This window comes from Sitodiplosis mosellana, unplaced genomic scaffold (assembly GCF_009176505.1).
Source record: "Sitodiplosis mosellana isolate CC-2019 unplaced genomic scaffold, AAFC_SMos_1.0 Smas_scaffold_6165, whole genome shotgun sequence".
Lineage (NCBI taxonomy): Eukaryota > Metazoa > Arthropoda > Insecta > Diptera > Cecidomyiidae > Sitodiplosis > Sitodiplosis mosellana.
The window spans coordinates 4,917,365-4,938,137 of NW_022601406.1; the positions used below are offsets into that span (position 1 = coordinate 4,917,365).

Sequence of the window (20,773 nt, forward strand, 5' to 3'; positions counted from 1 at the left end):
AGAGAAAGAGAGACGGAGCGATACAAGAGCGGAGTGTGTGTGTGTATCTTTCCTCTCTTTCTAGCTCTCGTTCGCTCGGTTTACTGCCTTCTCACTTAATAGGTTATTTGCTATGTCTTATTTTGCGTTTTACTTATGTATTAATTGTTAAATCAATAGTTACCATTTTTGCTAAATTTGGTTTTTGTGTGGTTTTCTTTATTTAAAAAAAGAACGGTTGTTTTGTTGGACTGTTGTCGGGTTTTCTTTTTCGTGTTTTAAATAAACTTTTTTTCTTTTCTTTTTTTTTGATTTGCTTTTTTTCTTGTTTGCCCTTTTTTTTTCTTATTCGGCTTTTAGTAATCCCTTGGATGACGAATTTGTGCAAACAAGAGGTTATACAGTTCTACACTAGTACACTATTAGTAATTAGTATTTTTTTGTTGTTGTTGTTTTAATTAACACACTGGGATCCAGGTTTTCCAAAACACGAGAAAGTTCGATTGGATATTTTCAAATCGAAATTGAATTTTCTCTATCTTTATCTAACGAAAAAAATTGTGTCGCGTTACAAACGTTTTCGTACAACCGAAAAATCTTGCGGTGTGTGTGAAATATTGTGACGAGAGTAAACACAGAATAAAAAGACAAGTCCGAATGGCTTGATGATTCAAGTGCAACTGATTATTTGTAATGTTTCGAATTGCTGCGACAGGAACGCGTTTTTTTCTTCTTCTGTCTTCTTGATTCGCTTGTTCATGTATCGCGTAATATGGTGCTGTGCTGCTATGCTGATGTATATGAGCAATCGGTCCGCCATACTCATCATTTTCATTCGTATGTACACGCACCAATACCCATGCAAACGATTTTGTGCGCATACACACCAATTTTGACTGGTTTATGTCGCAAGAGAGCGAACGGCATAGCAGAGAGAGAACTAGAACTGCGGCATTCAACGCACACCAATGCATGGCACAGCAACAAGACACGATGAAGCAACACATAAACACGAACACACACACACACATACACTGACATCGTGAGAACGGAAATTGGCGCGTTTGGTTCGCTATACAATAGGGTGATATTGTGACTACAGCCGAACAATTTCAACATCAACGTCGAATTCGTGGAATTCGAAAATGACGTTAATTCGCCATGTTTAAGCCTGATTGTCTTTTCGTTTGGTCATCGAGCCAGCCTCGATTTGATGTTGTTTCGGTTTTTAATCGCGTGAAATTTCTACATTGGAAGAAATGATGCCCCCCCAAAAAAATGACAATCCATTGATATAAATTCGAAATGAGAAACACGAATTCGATTATTTGGACCAAATTCCTTCTGATGATGTTTTCATTCGATTTTTTCCATGGAAAAATGTTTCATTCCGTCTGGTTTTTGAATTGAGAATCGAATCACACTTTTAATTTCATTGAATTTTTTCAGAAAAAAATGTATTCGTTGGAAAAATGTTGACCAGATTACTAGTCATGTTTCCAGGAATGGTGTTTCGCTATTTGAATATCACCCTATGGAACAACATAGCCCGTGTGATTGTATGTGTGCTGGTATTCGAATCGGTTCAAATGGCAAACACGCATACACGAGCTCACAGCAATCCATACAGCAGCATTCCTGTCAGAGCCCATACACACCAACAGCAGCAGCAGCAGCAGCAGCAGCCCGAATGGCAGACGCAGTGCACATGCCATACGAGCAAAAATTGGACCGCTCGGGTGTTTTATTGGAACGAACAAAATACAACGGGCAAGCCAAGCATAGTGAGCCAAATATACATCTACGTATATGTATTCATATTCCAAATATCCATTTTACGCGAGAAGTACCATACATCAGCTTTCATAATAGCAACAATAAAATGGTCAAAATTATGGGAAGAGAATCCAAGAGAAAAACATATAGCGCATACATATATGCGCGCTTGCCTAAATAAACTGCTAACTCAGCGACAATCGAAAGCAAAAATCCAATGAACTGGCACAAGCACGAACAAGCCAACGAAATAGAAAGAACACGAAAGGAAGAAGAGAAAAAAATGCGCGCACACACACAGTACACACTATAAACAAATCTTGGCTGTTTTCAATTAAGATCTCATTCCATGCCATCGAAGTTAATATCTATTTAATCGTTGTTGTCCTGTGTATGTTTCTCGATTTTTTTTTTCTCGTTCGTCACACTTTTGATCTGTCAATTGTTCTTCGTGTCATAATACACAAGAGCAAGAGAATATTTGGTCGTTTTGTATTCGACGGCATGAAGACGATCGACCGAAAAAAAGGCAGACGCGCGTGCGTACACACATTGTCATTTGCATGGGTATGCGTGTGCATGCTTGCGTGTGTGTATGCATTCTAATTGGCGTTTTTTGAATTTTCAACAGTCATTTTTTTTTGCCTCATCAGTTCATCGTGCATTCGAGCACATCTGCATTTGTACTCCCGCCAAAAATGCCACATTCCTTGCTTCATGCCGACAGACCGAAAAAAAAACAACATACACATCAATAAATAATTGCGGTTTCGATTAAACTTTTATTTTTCATTTGCAATTATATTAATTTGATACCGTATTTTATGCAGAGCTCGAGCGGCTGATGAGAGAACGAAAGAGAGAGCGAGAGAGAGAGAGAGAGAGAGAGAGAGAGACCAGTGAATAATAATTTAACGGTCGAATAAATGCTCATGTCATTTGATTGGTAAATTAATCCACTTTTAAATGAATACATGCGCCGCAATTAATCGTTCTATCAAGGAAATAGACGATCAAAAATGGTTACGTAAAAAGAGTATTTAAATTGCAGCAAAAACAAAAACACATAAATCTTTTTCTTTTCGATGACAACCATTTTCCAAATAAAACATGCTTTTCCTTCTACCCCAAACCAAATCGATTGATTCAATTAATTCAAGAGGTCGTTTCAATTATATCAGTTGGTTAAATGATAATGTTTCATGTGTATTTTTACCGGCGTTTATCCAGCGTGTGATGCTGTTAATAACGGTATTAAATGAAAAAAAAAAAGAAGCGAGCAATCAACGGATTAAGAGAGCGAAAAGGAAGATATACAAATGTAGAGATTGTCTAATTTATTCTCAATTTTGTTTTTGGAATTCAAGTGGTCTCACTTTCAATTTCCTCGAAACATTTTTCCAAATAATTCATCTGCTAATGGCGTCTTCATAAGCACAATGGCATGAAACACACAGTGCCGCATTCAACTGAACTTTATGATTATTTTTGAATCTAATTTGTGAGAGATAATTCGCCTCAATATTTGCGTATGGGTGCGGTTATGTAGAGAAATTTGGTATGTATGATGTCAATATGTGCGTTTTTTTTTCGTTCATTCTTTCATTCTTCCTTTCGTGCTGTTTGTTATGGCTGTGGCTGCTGCTGCTGCTGCTGCTGCTATTGCTATTTGCCATCGCTGTGGTTTTTTTTCTTTTTGGTTTTGTTTTGTTTCTTATGCCTTCAAATTCTCTTCCTCTATTTCACAGAAGAAAAAAACGCACACATTTCGCGTTCTGTCTATCGTTTTTATGCTGTATGTGTGTGTGTGTGTGTGTGTGTGTGTTGTGGCGGCGGGTTTCATTGGTGGTGCGTTTATAAGTTCATTTGATTATTAGTCACCCTGGTTGGCGGAAACCCGTAGATATGTTGCGGTAATTAAAATGCGCGTTCCAACGTATTCAAATAAACTGCGTAAAACATAAATATATACAATGGATGGCACAACAACCGCACTAGCTCATCGCTGTGTGTAGAACACTGGAAGGAGATAGCATGGGAAAGAGAAGAAGAGAGAGAATGAGGCCCCATCAATGATGCCAAAATCAGTAAGCACCCTGAAACAATGTGTGTATGTGAGTGAAGCAGAGAGAAAGAGTGCGGGAGACCACACAGACTGAAAGAAGATTTCCATATCGCAGGGGCGAATAAATAAGCTTCCATCAAAATATTTCGAGTGGATTATTAAGGGAATGTATGTACCGTTTAGTTCAGTTGTTCACTTGAGAATGTTGAATGAGCTTGATTTTTGCCCATTTGATTTGCTTGCTATTTCTTTTGTCGCGTTGCGTTGCTTCCATGCTTCATCTTTTTTTTTCTGTGATTCTTTCTTCTCTGTTCGCTTTTTTTGTTGTTGTATGAAATGTTGCGAGAATGAAATGGAGGCGTTTTGGCTCGATATATCGATTCGCTATGGATGATTCTTGCCGCATTTTATAAAGCTTAAACATCCATTGAAGGTTGGATATGAGCGAGAGAAAAAACATAAACACACACACATATAGTTCGGTTTTTTTCTCTTTCATATGACAAAGTTATGCTTTTCCAACTTCATTGTTATTGTGTGTTCAATACATTTGGCCTAGATAGCTCCGGTTGAATACAATAATCGAACCATTACATCGAACGAGCGCGTTCGTTCGAAGCATTTCATACGGTGGCTATATACTGTTTGCTGAAAAATTTCTTCGTCGGCTTCACTCGGGCGCGTTTGGCCTTTAGAACAATGAAGTTTCAACTCAAGTTGAAGCTCGCTTCATACTGATGATCACACAGAAAGGGAGGTGGAAAGACGAACAACAACAACAATAAAAAAAAAAAGAGAAATAAAGCAGGAGCAAGGCGAAAAAAAAACTGGGTCTATTTTTTTTTGTTCGTAGTCTGCGTATATACGCCACACAGTACACATATGCGAAACATATTCGAGGCAAACTCAAATTGTATACATAATGAGCAGTGGATTTGATGTGGAAACACACGCTTTTATTGAGCGGAATAGTGATCATCTTTTGCTGCTTTTGCATTACGAATAACGAATTGATTTTGCCATATGCCCATAGAATCGATTATGATATCAACATCGATAAAACATGTAGTATGCGCGTACTTGTGTGAGTTTTGGTCGCTTCTAGTTTTTTTTTTTTCGTGTGTATTGTGGTCCTGTTTCACTTTGCGTTCTCTTTCTCTGGTATGCGCTTTTTGATTGGTAGCGAAGAGAAAACAGCAAAGAAATCGCTGGAAAAAAAAAACAAAACGAACGCTTCAATAGCAGCAAAAATCAAAATCCATGCACACACACACATACGCGCGTGCACGCACAGACACGCACACATAACAATGGCCGTGGAGTGCTTATAGCGAACACAGCAGTGATACAGCCACATAACAATGTTAAAAATTCATAAAGGATATTAGCTTTAATTTGGATATTCATCACGTGGATTGCATCGAAATGTCTACATTTCTACCCTCGTGGAGGAGCAACGCGCTTGTTTTTGTTGCTGCTGCTGTTGTCGAAATGAATTAATTTTCGAACAAATGGTTTCCGACTTTTCTTCCGAAGTTCTTCATGTCAAATTAGCTATTCCCAAGTAATTTATAAACAACAGCGGTGCCGTGGATGAAGAAAAAAGGCACCACCACCACCACCAGAAGCAGCAGCATTGAAAAAAAATATGAACAGCAGTTCATTCGATAGATCGATGAAGACCGGTTTTGTATTGTGGAAAAATTCTCAATGTGGATTGGATACCACGAAATGCGTTTCGATTATGACATAAAAGTCAGTTTATGTTGCCATTTTGTCAGCTTATTGATGGCAATCAATCGATCATCTGTATATTTTCTAGCTTGATTTTCGTGCTGTGCCTGACTTGGTTTTATCAACAAATAAAAATACTTGACTGTGACTGATTGCAAATCGAAGAAAATCTCAAAAAAAAATTAAATCATTTCGTGGTTTGTCTATTATCCCATTTCGTAATCATGGAGTAATCAAATTAGAATCAAACTCATATTTCAAATGATTTGTTTGTTTATTTTGTTATTTGCCAATCGTTACGACCATTATATTAAGCTGGAAAATTTGTCATGAACTCGGTTGAGACCGAGTTGTTGTTTTTTTTTTGTTTTCATTTCTGAGTGGAAAGCATGTGTTCATTTTGATGAGCTTCTTGAGAATCATAGCACGGCGTGCAAAGTCATAGCAGATATTTCCCATTCGTTTTAGCCGTATAGGTCATTCTTAATTGGCTCACTTTCGAGACTGAACAAAAACAAAAGGAAGACTAAAGTAAATATATAACACAAATATAATAAACTTGTTCTAATTTACATTTTCGTGCACGACACGATGAATCTGATGTCAGAGTGGCCATAACATGCAACTGAAAAAATGATCGCGTACGCCCGTGCGCGCTCTTCACAAATAGAGAGTGAGAAACGTGTTGATTGAATGTGGTTTTTTTTGTTTGTTTTCGTGTCTCTCTCTCTCTCTCTCTGCTCTGCTCTGCCGTTGTTTCGACGGAAAGCGTTTGTGCATGTGTTTTGGACTTGAGCTTTAGCCGCATTTTTTCAAACGTGTATTGAATCACACGGATTTGGTGGAAAGTGAAGGCGATATTTGGCGAATCCACATAAAACAGTCGGAACATTATCTTCGGGTAATTATTCAATGCTGAATGGTGGTTGTGTATGAAGCCATATAATAGACCTTCTCTTTTAGTAATATTGGAGGTTAGATATTGGCTATATCTCTCTCACTCACTCATTCACACACTATCGCTCATTACAATTTACCCCAATGCGGACATTATAATGGCCATCTACGGAGTATTCACTACAACTTTACATTTGACCATGTAAACAATGCACACAGACACAGATACTTATTGCATAAAACATGATCTCTTTAAGTCAACACCAAAACGATTTGCGAATAGTGTAACAGTTGGCCGTTACACTAAATCAATTGTACGTGGCATAATATTGTAGTTAAGCAGGTAACTACATTTGTTCCGAACAGGGCACAAATTGAACGTGTTTTACATCGGCCCCGATGATACTGACAATGTTCGCTCGGAAAAAGAGAACGAAATTTCGCGTCACGAAGCGAACAAACATTTTTATAGAAAGAATGTCAAAATTCGAGGGACAACAACGACACAACGAATTTTATTCGAAAATGGTCAAGTTGATTCACAAAATATCCATTTACTATTCACATTTTCGAAGTTGAAGAGAATACGAAATGCCCAGCTACCATCCGAATCTGCACCAACATTTTCCAATATAAAACGTTAACTGAATTTTCGAGCAACTCTAAATGCTGTCTTGAAGCTGAATTAATCATAATATGACATTATTTACTTAGTTTGTACGGAAAAAGAGCGAAAGCAACCGTACTATTTGCGTCGTTTCAATTTCCATTAATGGGCCGCGATGAATAAATGAAACAAATGCATCAATTGCATCAACAAATGCGATTCAGGGATGACAATTTAGTTGTAACAACAAACTGTTTCCGACAGCGTGGCAAATACTTACTTTCGTTGTTTAAACAAAAGCACGGCTGAAAAAAACAACAACAAAAACAAAAAAAAAAAACTTTGACGAAAACTTTGTTTCGATATTACTTTTATTTTCGGTTAAAAGTTTGGGATCAATAATACAAACACACCGTCATTTTATTCAACGAAATGAAACTAAAACTTTTCCAATTATTCAAAGATTTTACAGTCTTAACTATCATGCTACATATTGCCGGTGGAAAATAAAGGTAAGAATTTTAGCGAAATTCATTTTTAACCCAGTCACGACTACTGTGACATCGATGGTTGTGCAAGGTTTGGTCGAATGGGATGGAGAAGCTCAAACCTTCTTTTCATAATATTAAAGCTTTTTTTTCCAAACTAATTTGCGTCCGATGAGCATGAATTCCGAGAGATTCTCCTCGTTAAAGGGTTAAAAGATGTGGCTCATTTCCGCGAACTGTTCGCTACTTTAATTTTCAGCCCTGTTTTACATGTTTGTTTTTAATGAAGAGGAGTAACAACGATACATTTTTGCTAGTTTATAATTTTTAAGCTCAGTTTCGTAGTAGACTCGAAAGCAATTGAATCGCAATTTAACTTATAATTGAGATCGACTATGGTCGAAGAAAATAATTAGAATAAATGAAACAAATGATCGATATGTACCTAACATTTATTTCGTTTCAAACAAAATAATCTTCTTAATGTTTCCGTTCAACTTGCTCTTTTACTTCTTTTTCAACATTAAGTGAACGAAAAGTTCCGATTCAACTTCATTGCACCAAATTCACGTTCAACTCCACTGAACGCCCATTTCAAGGAGTTTATTGAATGTAGAATTATTGTTTTTTCTCTTTCATTTTTCACTAAAAAAAAAAAATAGTCGCATTTCGTTCATTTATTATGAATGTTTCCATGCAATGTGCTGGACCAATCGACATTTCTCTATGCACACTGGAATCGTACAAGTGTTTCAAACGATATGAAACAAAAATGGCACACTTGCACATACACTGCACAATAATTGATGAATAATGATGATGAGTCAGTATGAATGTACACGAAAAAAAAACATATTTTTTGTTATCATGAACATCTAAATTATTTCTCATCTATTTTCAGTATGACATTGAATTATTTAAGAATGCATCGTCGTAGCATCGGTTAATTTGTCGCACATCGGTAGAGAAATAAAATGTAGTCTTTTCCTACAATTTGTTTCTCCTCTATATTTGTTCTGTCTTTCTATCAAGCTCTCCTTGGTAATGATGATGTGTGTTCGCTGTATATGCGTTGCAATGCTACGTTTTACAAAAACTGCTTCTCCCATGCGACAGATGCACAACAAAACCGACCAAAGAAAATTATTATGATTAATGAGAAATAAATAAAATGAATAAATTATCTATGTACGATAGAGAGAGAGAGAGAGAGAGAGAGAGAGAGAGAGCGCTAATCGTAATCGTAATCGCTTCATATTCAGTGATGTGATGAGAATACGTGCAATTTGAACATGTTAAAGTTGTATGCACCTGGGAGACAGAGCTTTGCTGAACTGCTACACGCTCATTCTCAAATGTAGCGTACGAATTCAATTACATGTATGCATTATTTACGCTATCAGGTACGTGGCTGCTGTGTCAGTTCTCGCTCTCAAAATTCGACAAATACTCGGTTCTTTGCCATTCATTTGGTTCCATTCAAATACATTCGTTGTATATTTTAGAGTGTTGCTCGTTTATTGTGATCATCGTTCAGTCGGTCGTTGGGTCGTTTGTTCTGGATTCAATGTATCGATAAGAACAAACTTGCCTTGCTGCTCTGCCTTTTAAAACATTCAGCGAAAATTTGCTGCAATGAATTGACTGAATCGAATCGAAAACGAATCAATTATGAATCGTCTATTTGCTGTTTCCTGGTCGAAAATCTGAAAATTATTCAATTTGCTTTTTGAATACATCCCTGAATTTACACGCTTAAAACATATACATATCGGTTTTTGTTTCACATTTACTGTGGCCATACTACCTAATTCTATATCTTCCGTCTTGCCTTTGCCTTCGTCGGATTCTATTATCGAATTTGTAAAAATCTAATTACTTGCGAATTTGATTTGGTTCTTTGCGTGGAAAATCGCATTTCTTGTAATCGCAGAATCGGCCACTCTCTGAATTTATCCATCCGTGTTTCGGTCGATGCGGATGAGGTTGTTAGTTTTCTTTTTTCCGCCGATTTAAAAGCACGCAAGGAAATTCCATGTATTCGAACGATTTTGCCGGCCCATAAAAATAAATCCATATTACCGTTTCGAAATAATGCGTGAAGAATGAAAGATTGAAAACGACAGACAGAGACAGAGACAGAGCGAGAAAGAGAAAGTGCACATTGTCCAAATGTACATGAATTAATGTTTATAGCCGAAGCGATTTAGATGTATTCGCTATTTGGATACTCACTTAATTAAATTATTATTTACTTTGCATGCGGTGTTGGTGTGTTGCCAACAATATTTTGAATTATTTTTCTTTTTGTGTCTGACGATAGGCGTCCATTGTGAATAATAGCTCAAGAAGAGAGCGGTCGTGTATATGTGCGTATGTTCTGCGGGAAGTGTTCATAAATATTCTGCTTTTGGCTCAACTAATGCTGAACGAGAAGACGTATTCGATGGTGGTGATGGCATAAGGCAAATTTTTGACGGAGGCAACCGTTTCTAATGCAATTTTCTTCTCAAAAGCAAAAGACAAATCGGAACTTCATCAATTTGCATCTCATTGTTATTTAATACAAGACACAAATCAACTGATATGCCATAATCGTGTGCAAAATCGCTAACTCACGTAGAAAATTACGGCAATACTGTTGGTGACAATATAAATGACTTAGCACGAGGCAATGTGCGCTCGTACACACACACACACACACACACACCAGCCAGAGAATAACACAGACACAAACACCGAAATGAGAAATAAAACTTCGTTTTTTTTTTTCTTTTTCCAAATGAACATCCCATCAAATTAAGTCCTAAGAGAATTTCTTTTCTTCGTTGTTGGCGACGACGGCAATCGTATATGCAAATGGGCCACCAAACGACCGACCGACCCACCGACCAAACGAACGAATGAAGGCGAATTAACAAATTTTGAATGCGGATTGAATTAAATGGCATAATGTTTTTGTCGGTGCTGGATATTTTCCACAGAATGCGACAGGCAGTGCAGTCGTTGTTGCTGTCGCCATTCGTCGTTGTTTTCGTTGTTTTCAGTCTTAGGCTTGAGGAAATATAATTCATGGCCGGAATGTGAGCGTTTTTTTTCTGCGCGAATAAAAAGCAAACGTCGGCATTGCATTTTAGGGCCAATTCACTCACTCTCTCTCTCACTGTGCCGTTCTCTTGCTCGCCCATTCTCTTAGCCAGCCTCTGACGATGTGTCTAAGATCGGATGATACAAGGCAGCAATCAACAATTTGCGCAGTGCCTAACACAATATTGCAGCGCCGAACAACAACGACGACGACGACCATCGAACTGAAAATCCATTTTGCCCTGACATCGAATGCAGTGTAAAATTGCGCAAAACTTCGAAGCAAAAGCCACCGTCGCCGCTGCCGCGGTCTAAGGCGCTAGATTGAAAATTTTTTTTCAATGGAAATATATTTGATCGGCAAAAGAAAATAGGCATTGAATAGAAGAGAGATGGTATCTCACATGGCCATTGGCGAATCACGTAGAAAACATGCTGCTTACATGTGTACCTCACTCATATACATCCCTTGTTCGCTCGTTCGCTTCGAAAAGTTAGCCGAATAGATAATGGGCTAAAAGGATCTGCATTTACATGTGCTTAGGTTACACACATATACATCATACGCGATGGCTAAAAGGGAGAACGAGTAATAGAGTTTGGTTGAAAAGCAGGAAAAAAAGCGCTCTCTCTTACTCAATATCTCCACTCTAAATCGCAATACGCAATGTGAAATCCACGGTAAATTGGTTTACATGCAATGACGCACCAAATCGCATATAAGCTAAACACATCAAATACGACCGAGAACCTTTGACCAGTTGTTGCCTCGCTAAAAAGGAATGAAGCGAACACAAGGCAAAAACAACAGCATCGGCAGCAGTAGCAGTAGTAGTAGCAGCAGCATTCGTCCTGGTTCGGGTATATTGTTCGGGCTTGTGGCGGACGCCATTTCGTTAGCCCATATATCCATGCAATATTACTTTGGTATAGAATGCGGCTATATTATGACTGTATCATATGCGCGCATGCGATTTACTGGGGGCCAAAAACGGTGTTCCCGTTGCATGCTGCTTTTTTTTGCTCTCTCTCTCTCTCTCTCTCTCTCCCTGTTACTACTGCTACAGTTTGGCTCGACAGAGTATCTTAACTTGTTGCATACACAAAATATGTGCTCTGCGTCTCGGCAACACTCGGCGACAAATGAAGAGAAACGAAAAAGAAAGACGAAGAAGAAAAAAAACGGAACACAGAAGAGATGGGAAAAAGAAGAAAAAAATGTACGATACAATCATTATCGCATTTAAGTCGATGATTCCAATTCAATATTCGATTTGGAGGACACGTCGTTTGTTTGTTGGTTGTATTTTTTTCTTTGTCTTTTCGCCTCTTCCTGTTCGAAGAATCGAAATTGGCACTGGTGTGTAGGTGTGTATGAGTGTAATTGTGTTTGTGTGTGCTTTAATGTAAAGCCCATCCTATAAGCTGCTTTCACTGCATAGCAGACGCAGTCTTCTTCTCTGGCTTATGAACAAAAATGAGTTTGTGCCGTTTGTGTCATCAATCAAGATTCATTTATACTGTTGCTATTAACGCCTTTTTATGCTTTTATCGATAAAGTCACGCATTGTGTGTGCTCTAATGCCGTCGTTGCCACTGCTATCACCATGGTCGCCGTCGCCGCCGCTTCGTTTGGCTAAAATTCATTTCGACCTAAGAGCTTTTGCATTTTATGTGTTGCGTTTACGTCTCTCTATCTCTCTTTCTCTCTCTCTTGCTCTGTCGTCTTTTTTTATGAGCATTCCATACTGCGTCGAAGCATTATGGCTTTGACAAAATTTGCTTTTCCCTATGTCCTCCTCTATCTCCATCTCCATCTCGTTCCCTCTCTCGCCAAACAATCGCTTTTCAATTATACACACTGATGATTTCAAGAGCTGCAAAGCAGTTTGGGGATTTCAAACAACAAAAACTCTCGCACCACTTTCGATGCGTTGTTCCAATTTAAAGCGTCTGAAGCGAGCCGAAGCAAAAATGCCAAACCACGTGTACGACTCTCTCTCAGTGGTGTGTAGCACATGCTCAATAAAAGTGAAAAATTGCAAATCTAAAATCATTGATACGCATTGTATCTCTCGCTCGCTTTTTCGTCGTTTTATAAGTCGGGTAATTTTCAAAATGCCAGGAATGAGAAAAAAAGAAATGGGTTATGATGATGGTAGCAATGATGACGATGACGATGACAATGGCTGTGCTGCTGCTGCTCAATGATGATGATGATGGTGTGCGTGTTCGTATGCGTAAATTGAAAATATTCTGCATAGAAAATTATATTGCAGCAATGAGTAGCGTACTCCGTTCGTTTCGTGTGTTCGATGTGTGTGCTTCTCCTTTTCGCCACAATCATTGCCACAGCATGTATGCGGGTGGTTTCATTTCCCATAAGAGAAACGCGCGCGAACGAAAACGAATAAGAAAGCAAGAGAATGGAACAGCAACAACAGCAGCAATCAATTGAAGAGAGTGAGCAGCAGCAGAAAAAATATATATGTATTATAACAAACGAAACCCATGCTATAAACGACAAGTTGTCGCATTGCAGCCACTTATTCACACATATTTAGTATAAATATACAAAGAATAATGGAAATAATATTAATAATCATATCCATCGCTTTGCTTCGTTCGCTCCATTGAGAATGTATGTGCGCGAAAGCTTTTTAGCGTTTGTTAGTTGCACTGTTGAATCGGTAGTGCGGAGGTGGGGAATGGGGTGTGTGTTGTGTCGAGAGAACATTGAAAACGAGATGCGAAAAAGGTCTTTGCTATTTTTATATGTTTGTTTTCATTATTATTTTCTGTCTATGTTTCTCATTCGAATCGAGTTGGGCGGGCGGGTGTGTGTGTGTGTGTGTGTGTGTGTGTGTGTGTGTGTGTGTGTGTTTGAGTTGGTTATTGTTTTGTATGTTTCTTGTTTTGCTTTTTATTTATTTAAAATCATTGACGGTAGGGTGCTTTCTCATTGCTCTACACATTGTTCTTGTTGTTTCCTTTTTCGTTATTCACTGTCTTGTCTTGTATTCTCTTCTCAAGCATAAGTTGCAGTAAGTGGCTCAAGCCTTCGTGTTCATTTATCGCATCTGCCTTGCTCTTGCAAATTTAATAAAATGACACACTCTCATTCACTCACTCGCTCGCACACACATATGGGGGGTGTAAAAGAGACCGACGAGAGACTTTTGCATCGGCATTAGCACGAATATTTCGTTGCAAACAATAACAAATGAATGCAATATAAGTATATGAGCTAAGCAGATTTTTTTTTCCGTTTTACCACCACCATCGCCATCGCCATCGTTGCTGTCGTCGTCTTGGAACCAAGCGACAAAAAAATACATAGTGTCGCAATACACTGCGCGTAACTGCATTCACTGTTATTTCACTTCGTTGAGCCATTAATTGAATTTCTTATGGACGCAACGACGTAAAATATACAAGTAAAATATAAATAAAAAGGATGCAGCAAAGCCAATTAGGATGGAAAATCAATAAACATTCGCTGTCAAATCGAATGGGTTTTGTGTGTAAATTTCTTCGTCTTTTTTTCTTCATACAGTTGCTGCTTCCAAGATGCAAGTCGCCGCTGACTGCAGTTACTTGGATAATAATAATGAAACTCGAACCACACACAGTCTATCTTGCACACTCAGTTGTGATCGTGAAGCAGCTTTTTCCACCCTTGTTCATCTCGCAGCATGTACAACGATTGAATCTCACATGCATCGGGGGGGGGGGTGGTAAACACACCGCGAGCTAACGATTCTTCTTTCTCTCTGTTTTTGTTTCTAATCTCAACCAATTATCGCGTGAAGCGGCTCCAAATTACCGAACAGGATACACAAGAACCAACCCATGTGTTTTGGTATTTCGTTCTTTGTTTTTTCGCTTCAAATTTTAGTTTTGGAAAATGCAATGTTATTTTTAACCTTTTTCCATCCCAAAACACCCAGCACATCATGCATGCATACACGCATATACAAATCAAATAGTTTGACGTATAAAATTAAAGCCTCTTGACGGTCATCATCATAAAATGGAAATGGAGTTAACGTGTATTTTACATAAGTTTCATTTAATTTGCCTACCGAGCGAGAGAGAGAGAGAGAGAGAGATTGAGAGAGAGAGTGGCAAAGAGAAACAAATACAACACAGTGGCTTTACTGGCATTAGCAGCAAAACATCAAATAACATTTGCTTCTTTTTTCCTGTTGTTGTTTGCTTTTTTTTTTCTTCTTTTCCCTTCTCTCGCTGTTCTGCTTGTTGTTTCACATTCCATTTTCTCCTCTTCATTCTTTTCCCTTCAGGCTGAAGAGTAACTGACGAGGGAATATAATAGCCAAAATGTCTAGTTCATCAATTGACTTAAATTGTAATCGCAAATATTGTCGTTTATCCGCGTGATGGTGGTGTGTTCGGTAGTGAAGATGATGATATATTTGTTTTTCGCTTGGTTACATTGTTAATATATTCACTCGGCAACACACAAACAGTGACGCGACTAACAATGAAAACGGGGAGCAAAAGACGGGGCGAGACTCAATCGAAAATGAAGTTTCAAGTGGTTTTGGAATTCCTTGAATGTAATAATTAGCCATGGGAACGTAAAGCCGTTTAGTTAAAACACTAACGGAGAATAAACGAACATGATGTTCGACAAGAAACGAGCGAAATAATAACAACGGAGAAATAGAAAATACACAACAGAATGAGAGTGACAGAGAAAGAGAGAGCGAGAGAGACCGAGAAGGCACAAGGTGAAACGAAGCTTTCCATTCGTTTTCTCCTACTGCCGCCTGTTGTGCAGTACATACATATTATATTTATTCTTTTTTCTACTTTGTTGACCTCAATTTTATTAGTTCTCTATTATTGTTTCGATTTTTTTGTTGTTGTTTTCCGATGAATTTTTACGTTTGTTTTGTTTTTAGAGCCGCATTCCGCCCATTTAGATTTCGATAATGTTAACATAAATTACAGGGAAAAAAAAACAACTTGAAAAAAAAAAAAATAAAAGGAAAAATTTTGAAAATGCAATTCCAGCGAACAGCAACCACGATAATTACTTTGTATATGCAATTATTACAATGGAAAAGCGGAAAAAGCTGAGTACTGTTTGTATGTTGTTTTATGCATTGAGCTTTGGCTAAAGGTCGTCTCGATGATTCAGTTTTTAAAGGCACACACGAAAAAGAAAAACCGACGAAACAAAAATGTTAAACGAAAACACCGTGTATGAAAATTATGCGGCATATGAAATGAAATGAAGAAGACGAAATGGTAGAAAAACGCACACTCACACACACACAGGTTGCAAATGGAAAATAGAGAGAAGGAAAATAAGAAAAGAGGCGCTCATACTTAAGCGTTACATGAAAACAGCTAAACTATTAACTCAAAGTCACACAACGACACATCACCTTTCCCACCGTCCCTCCTCCTCTCCCTCGCACCCTCCGTCATCGTCGTTGTTGCTGTCGAAAGAAACCTGCACAAGCCATGTTGCGCCATGGTATTACAAAGAGTTACAACGAGTGTGCTACCGCATGAAAAACACACGTGCTCGTTATCGAGCCATTACGTATGAAATGCGAAAGGCCATTAAAACTTAAAAAAAAATCCGTATTACACATATTGTAAGCGAGAGAATAACTGACTGCCTACTTAACACACTACACCGCCGAATGCTATTCGAGAGCTTTTGACAGCTACCTGCTCTCTCTCTCTCTCTCTCTCTCTCTCTCTCTCGTTACCTCTTTTTATTTTCACAACGAAAATCCGATGGAATTTTTGAGCATATATGTGTGTCCCACATGCTCCCATCGTCATCATTATTATTACGGTCAGCCTCGCCGTTACAATTTCAGCTCAATAGCCTATTTTTTTGCCAGGATTTGTGTTTCTTCTTCTGCTTCTTCTTTCTTAATCATCACCTTAGCTTGAACATGTAAGTGACGAACAAAGATTCGTTGGAATGAATGGAGAAACTCCAAGTCAAAGCGAATGCCCGTCGAAAGAAGGGAAAAGTTACAAAACAACCGAAAATGAATGTTGCCGAAAGTTTTCAAGCTAGAATATCATAGTTTTATTGTATTTTTCCACTGATTGTGGGTTTTGTGTGGATTTTTTTGTCGTTCGTCATGTGTGCTCATGTTTACTCCTTCGCTGCTTTTGCGCAAACCGAATCGAGCCATCATTATGATTGTGATTCAAAGTAACCAATTGTGAACTTCCGCAGTCATTGTGAACAAGACTAGTAAAACGACACACACTACATTTGTTTGATAGATGCAACGCAAAAACTTCGAAGGAAAGAAGTACGAAATGAAGATGCGTTAAGGCAAACATTTAGCTCAGCTCAACGCGTCTTTCTATCCCTTTCTGTCTCTCTCTCACTTTCACTCGAACATCGAATGTCGAGGCTTAAAAACAGAACAGCGCCGCGTAATATTTCAAATGGATGGAAAATCCTTTATGTAAATGATAAGAATTTATCTGAATGTCAGACGGGCTTGTTGTGTACTCGCTTGTTCGCTCTCTGTCTCTTTTTCTTCACCACCCGAAAAAGCACAGGAGATTATTGTTCGATAAAGAAATTGTTATTTTAATGGAGCTCCCCCCTAATAATTTTTCTGCAGAGAATATGTATACATCAGCCATTGCTACTGGGACTTTTGCTTCTCGTATGAAATCATATATGCGTATTACTGTGTGTGCGCCCTTTTTACATCTCTGTATCTCTCTCTCTCTCTCTCTCTCTCTCTCTCTCTTTCTTGCGCAAACGACCGATCTCTGTCATTTCGAAAATAAAAACTACTTCTTTGTTCCCTGTCATGGATTTCTCATCTCGTGCATCAAAAAGCATTTTCATTTTTGTTGCTGCTACTGCTGTTTATTTCGTCATCTTCGCTTTAGTTTACTGCTGTTGTTGTTGTGCTTTTCTTCGGAATGCGCGACGATATCGCGTCAGAAGAGTGAATATATGTGACGATTGTACATTTGGTGGAAATTAACCAAAGAACACCCGCTGACTTTGTTTCTTCCATACGCGCAATAACATGTTTGTACCATTGTACTTGAGCTCGATTTCACTAACTACTAATAGCTTACACCCATGCCGACGTGTGTAAGTGCTTTTAATGGATAATAATCGCAACAACACACCACCACCAACAACAACAACAACAACAGCAGCAGCAATCATTGCGTTCCGGATGGCATTTCAACCAACACCAAACAGTCATGTATTTTCTCTGCTGCTCTGTCAAGCATGGCTTTAGCTTTAGCCTCAAGGGTTGTGTTTTTTTTTCTCTTGCTTTATGTCGTATTCATTGCTTCATTTTTTCTTCTTCTTCTTCTTTCCTTCGTTTTGTCTCCCGCTAATACCTTCCACGCACACACACACACACACACATCTAACGGCTTTATTCTGGACAACAAACGGACTATTCGTTGTTCATTCGAAATTCACAGGGGTCTGCTACAGATTTGTGTTTTTCTTCGGTCACATTTGATTTTTACATGATTAACGTTGAAACTAGGCTAGCTTTTTAGCTCGTACTCAAATCGTTAAAAGGTATTAGTGAGTGGAAAACGGCCGATGGTGTTCATTTGGTGCTGGTGTGGGCCAAAAAACACACTTAAATTTTATGTAAAATTATGGCCTCTGAAGAATGGCCAATCTCTTGTTGACAGACCAAAACCGAATTCCGCATTGTTTATGCAATGGCAACTCAACGGCACAAATAATTATGGGAATAAATTTGAATGTGCTTGTCAGGTTTGCTTAGAGCCCATTGAATTTTAAATGCACCATTTCAACTGCGACTACCTTGCCCAATTGCCGCTTACACATTCTCTCATTCTCCCCTCTTTAACGGATAAAGGATTTTTAGCTCAAATGCCTATATATACATGAACCCACCCACCATCCATCATGCACAGGACACCAACGAGAAAACCTTCAGATGATTTAAAATCCCAGGCTTTCTTTTTGGATGTATAGAGAAAAGACCTAAATAAATTATGTGCAAATCGCCATTGTTTACATTTGTGTGCGCGCGCGCTTGTCTCACCGCGTCGCGCACATCATCGGCCACCATACCGTCGTGTTGCCGTGCTCGAATGTGTATGCGTGCGCAAAATTCATCAAAATATAAAAATTGCCCATTTGTGTATTATAATTATGGGCTTTGTGATGCATTCCAACCATAATTAACCAACTAACCAACCGCACGGAAGCATTCAATCTCCTCACTCACTGAATACATTCATAAATTTATTAATGCTAATGATTGAGGGTGGCACTTTTGAATTTTCAAAACGACAATCTTTGACAATGCACACCAATGTATGACAACATTGCCACCCAGCCACCGCAATGGGACTATCTCTGAAATTGATCTCATTGAACGATCGACATTAATTCATATTTTGCATGAAATCTGCACACAAAATTACCACGGTGTACATTTTCGTTTAAGTTCATCTCATCGAATTGCAAATTGAAATTCTTATGGGAAAAAAAAACAATGTATACATAGAGCACGTTTCTTCTTCTACGAAATGAAAGCCACACTGTGTTTCTTGGAAAATTATTCGACGAAACAGTTCATTTGAATTCTTCAAATAAAAAACGTAATCGATTACTACACTCCATGGAATAAATCTAAATGTGTTAAAATTAAATGTGTATGAAACATTATTCAAGTGCTTATGATTTAAATCGTGTGCGTGATAACAATGGCATGTCAAATACAGTACGGTGGATTTAAAATCGGATTTTATTACAAATCCATCTGTTTTCTTCTTTCTTTATTTTTTTCACATTTTTTTTTCTTCTTTTTCGTTCTCTTACCATTTTTTTTACAAATGAAATTTTCATCTTATTTACTTTGAAATGAAATTTTCTTTTGATACTTCGATTTGTTTCTGATTGCGATTTACGATTTAAAATTATTTGAGATTTAAGATTTTTGATTTTTTTTTTTGTGACTCTGAAATTATTTTCCTTTTTGTCATTTGTATCATTGCTCAAAATTCGAATAAGAAAAAAGTGAATGGTTAATTTTGGTGGTAGAATTTGAATTTGGTGACGCCATCTATTGCAAAACTCGAGTACCATTCAAAACCAAACGTGGAAAGGATCACTTTTGGAGTGTGCAATAATAAAAAAGATGTTCTTCAAAATCGTTTGAATTCGAATTGAAAAACAAAAATTATCAATATTTGAATGAAATTTTTCTCAACAATCCACAACATTTCTTTCAAAATAATCGTTCCACAAACTCTGTTGCGTCCCTTTTTCAACTGATTTAAATGCATCTGCTTGAACGAAACAATGTTTGACAGTTTGCTTACTCATCGTGCAAGTTCAAGCAGGGTTATATGTGGAGGTATGACTTTGACATTTCATTCGTTTTCTTTTGTGTATTTGTATGTATTTACAATTGTATATCATTTGTTTTGTGATCGACACAATTCAAATTGCACACACAAGAGTGAGAAAAAAAAACACAACGAGAGGAATAAATCTATGAAAACAGTGAACGATAAAAGGCATAAAGTAACCGAAACTCAAACGAAACTCAAACGAAACGACTGAAATTTTGTTAGTTTAAAATAACGACTACAATAATAGTGCAGTAACAATGTCGACGGAGTCAGAAATCGGTAAAAAACACACTTCTGAATTCGGTGTTCGGTCAAATGAATCGTGCATCTAGTGCGTTTTTTTTTTTAGAAATATGACCCAATGTTGATTAGCCAAAATTTCGTACTGCAATGCGGAAATTATTTTCGGATTATTACTTCAATCAAAATTATTGCATTGTCAACCGAATTCATGTGAAACCAAATTTAAACGAACCTATATCAAAATCGATGGTAGAAAGTCCAACACATTCAATCACACACTGAATGACATTTGAAATTCTAGAAATTAACTCATGTTGTTGTTTTGCAAAATTTTTTTTTCAACAGAATTGCTGGAGCGGGTGCTGTTTCGTCTGGGAACGACTGAAACGGATGAACAACTTGAAATTGCGGTCAATAAATTTCTAACGCCGGTTTTGCTCAAAATCACATCGCCAAATGAGTCGGTGCGATGCAAGGTAAATTGACACTTGAGCAATTGAGAGGCAG

At 37.9% G+C, this 20,773-nt stretch overlaps 2 protein-coding genes across 4 annotated transcripts in view; one reads left to right on the forward strand and one right to left on the reverse strand.

The window, feature by feature from the left end:
* LOC129574738 (calmodulin) overlaps positions 1-776 on the reverse strand; it is a 37,282-nt gene extending 36,506 nt beyond the window's left edge. The window contains exon 1 of one of the 2 annotated variants that reach the window (XM_055457135.1): positions 164-776. In XM_055457135.1, coding sequence (XP_055313110.1) covers positions 164-166 — 3 coding nt within the window. In that variant the 5' untranslated portion in view covers positions 167-776. The remainder of the gene's footprint in view (positions 1-163) is intronic. The other variant, XM_055457134.1, reaches the window with a different exon arrangement.
* The window catches only part of LOC129574737 (proteasome-associated protein ECM29 homolog), a 34,492-nt gene that overhangs the window by 6,621 nt on the left and 7,098 nt on the right, over positions 1-20,773 (forward strand). The window contains exons 1-2 of one of the 2 annotated variants that reach the window (XM_055457132.1): positions 20,000-20,302; positions 20,612-20,742. In XM_055457132.1, coding sequence (XP_055313107.1) covers positions 20,281-20,302; positions 20,612-20,742 — 153 coding nt within the window. In that variant the 5' untranslated portion in view covers positions 20,000-20,280. Of the gene's footprint in view, positions 1-19,999; positions 20,303-20,611; positions 20,743-20,773 lie in introns of those variants that run through there. The other variant, XM_055457133.1, reaches the window with a different exon arrangement.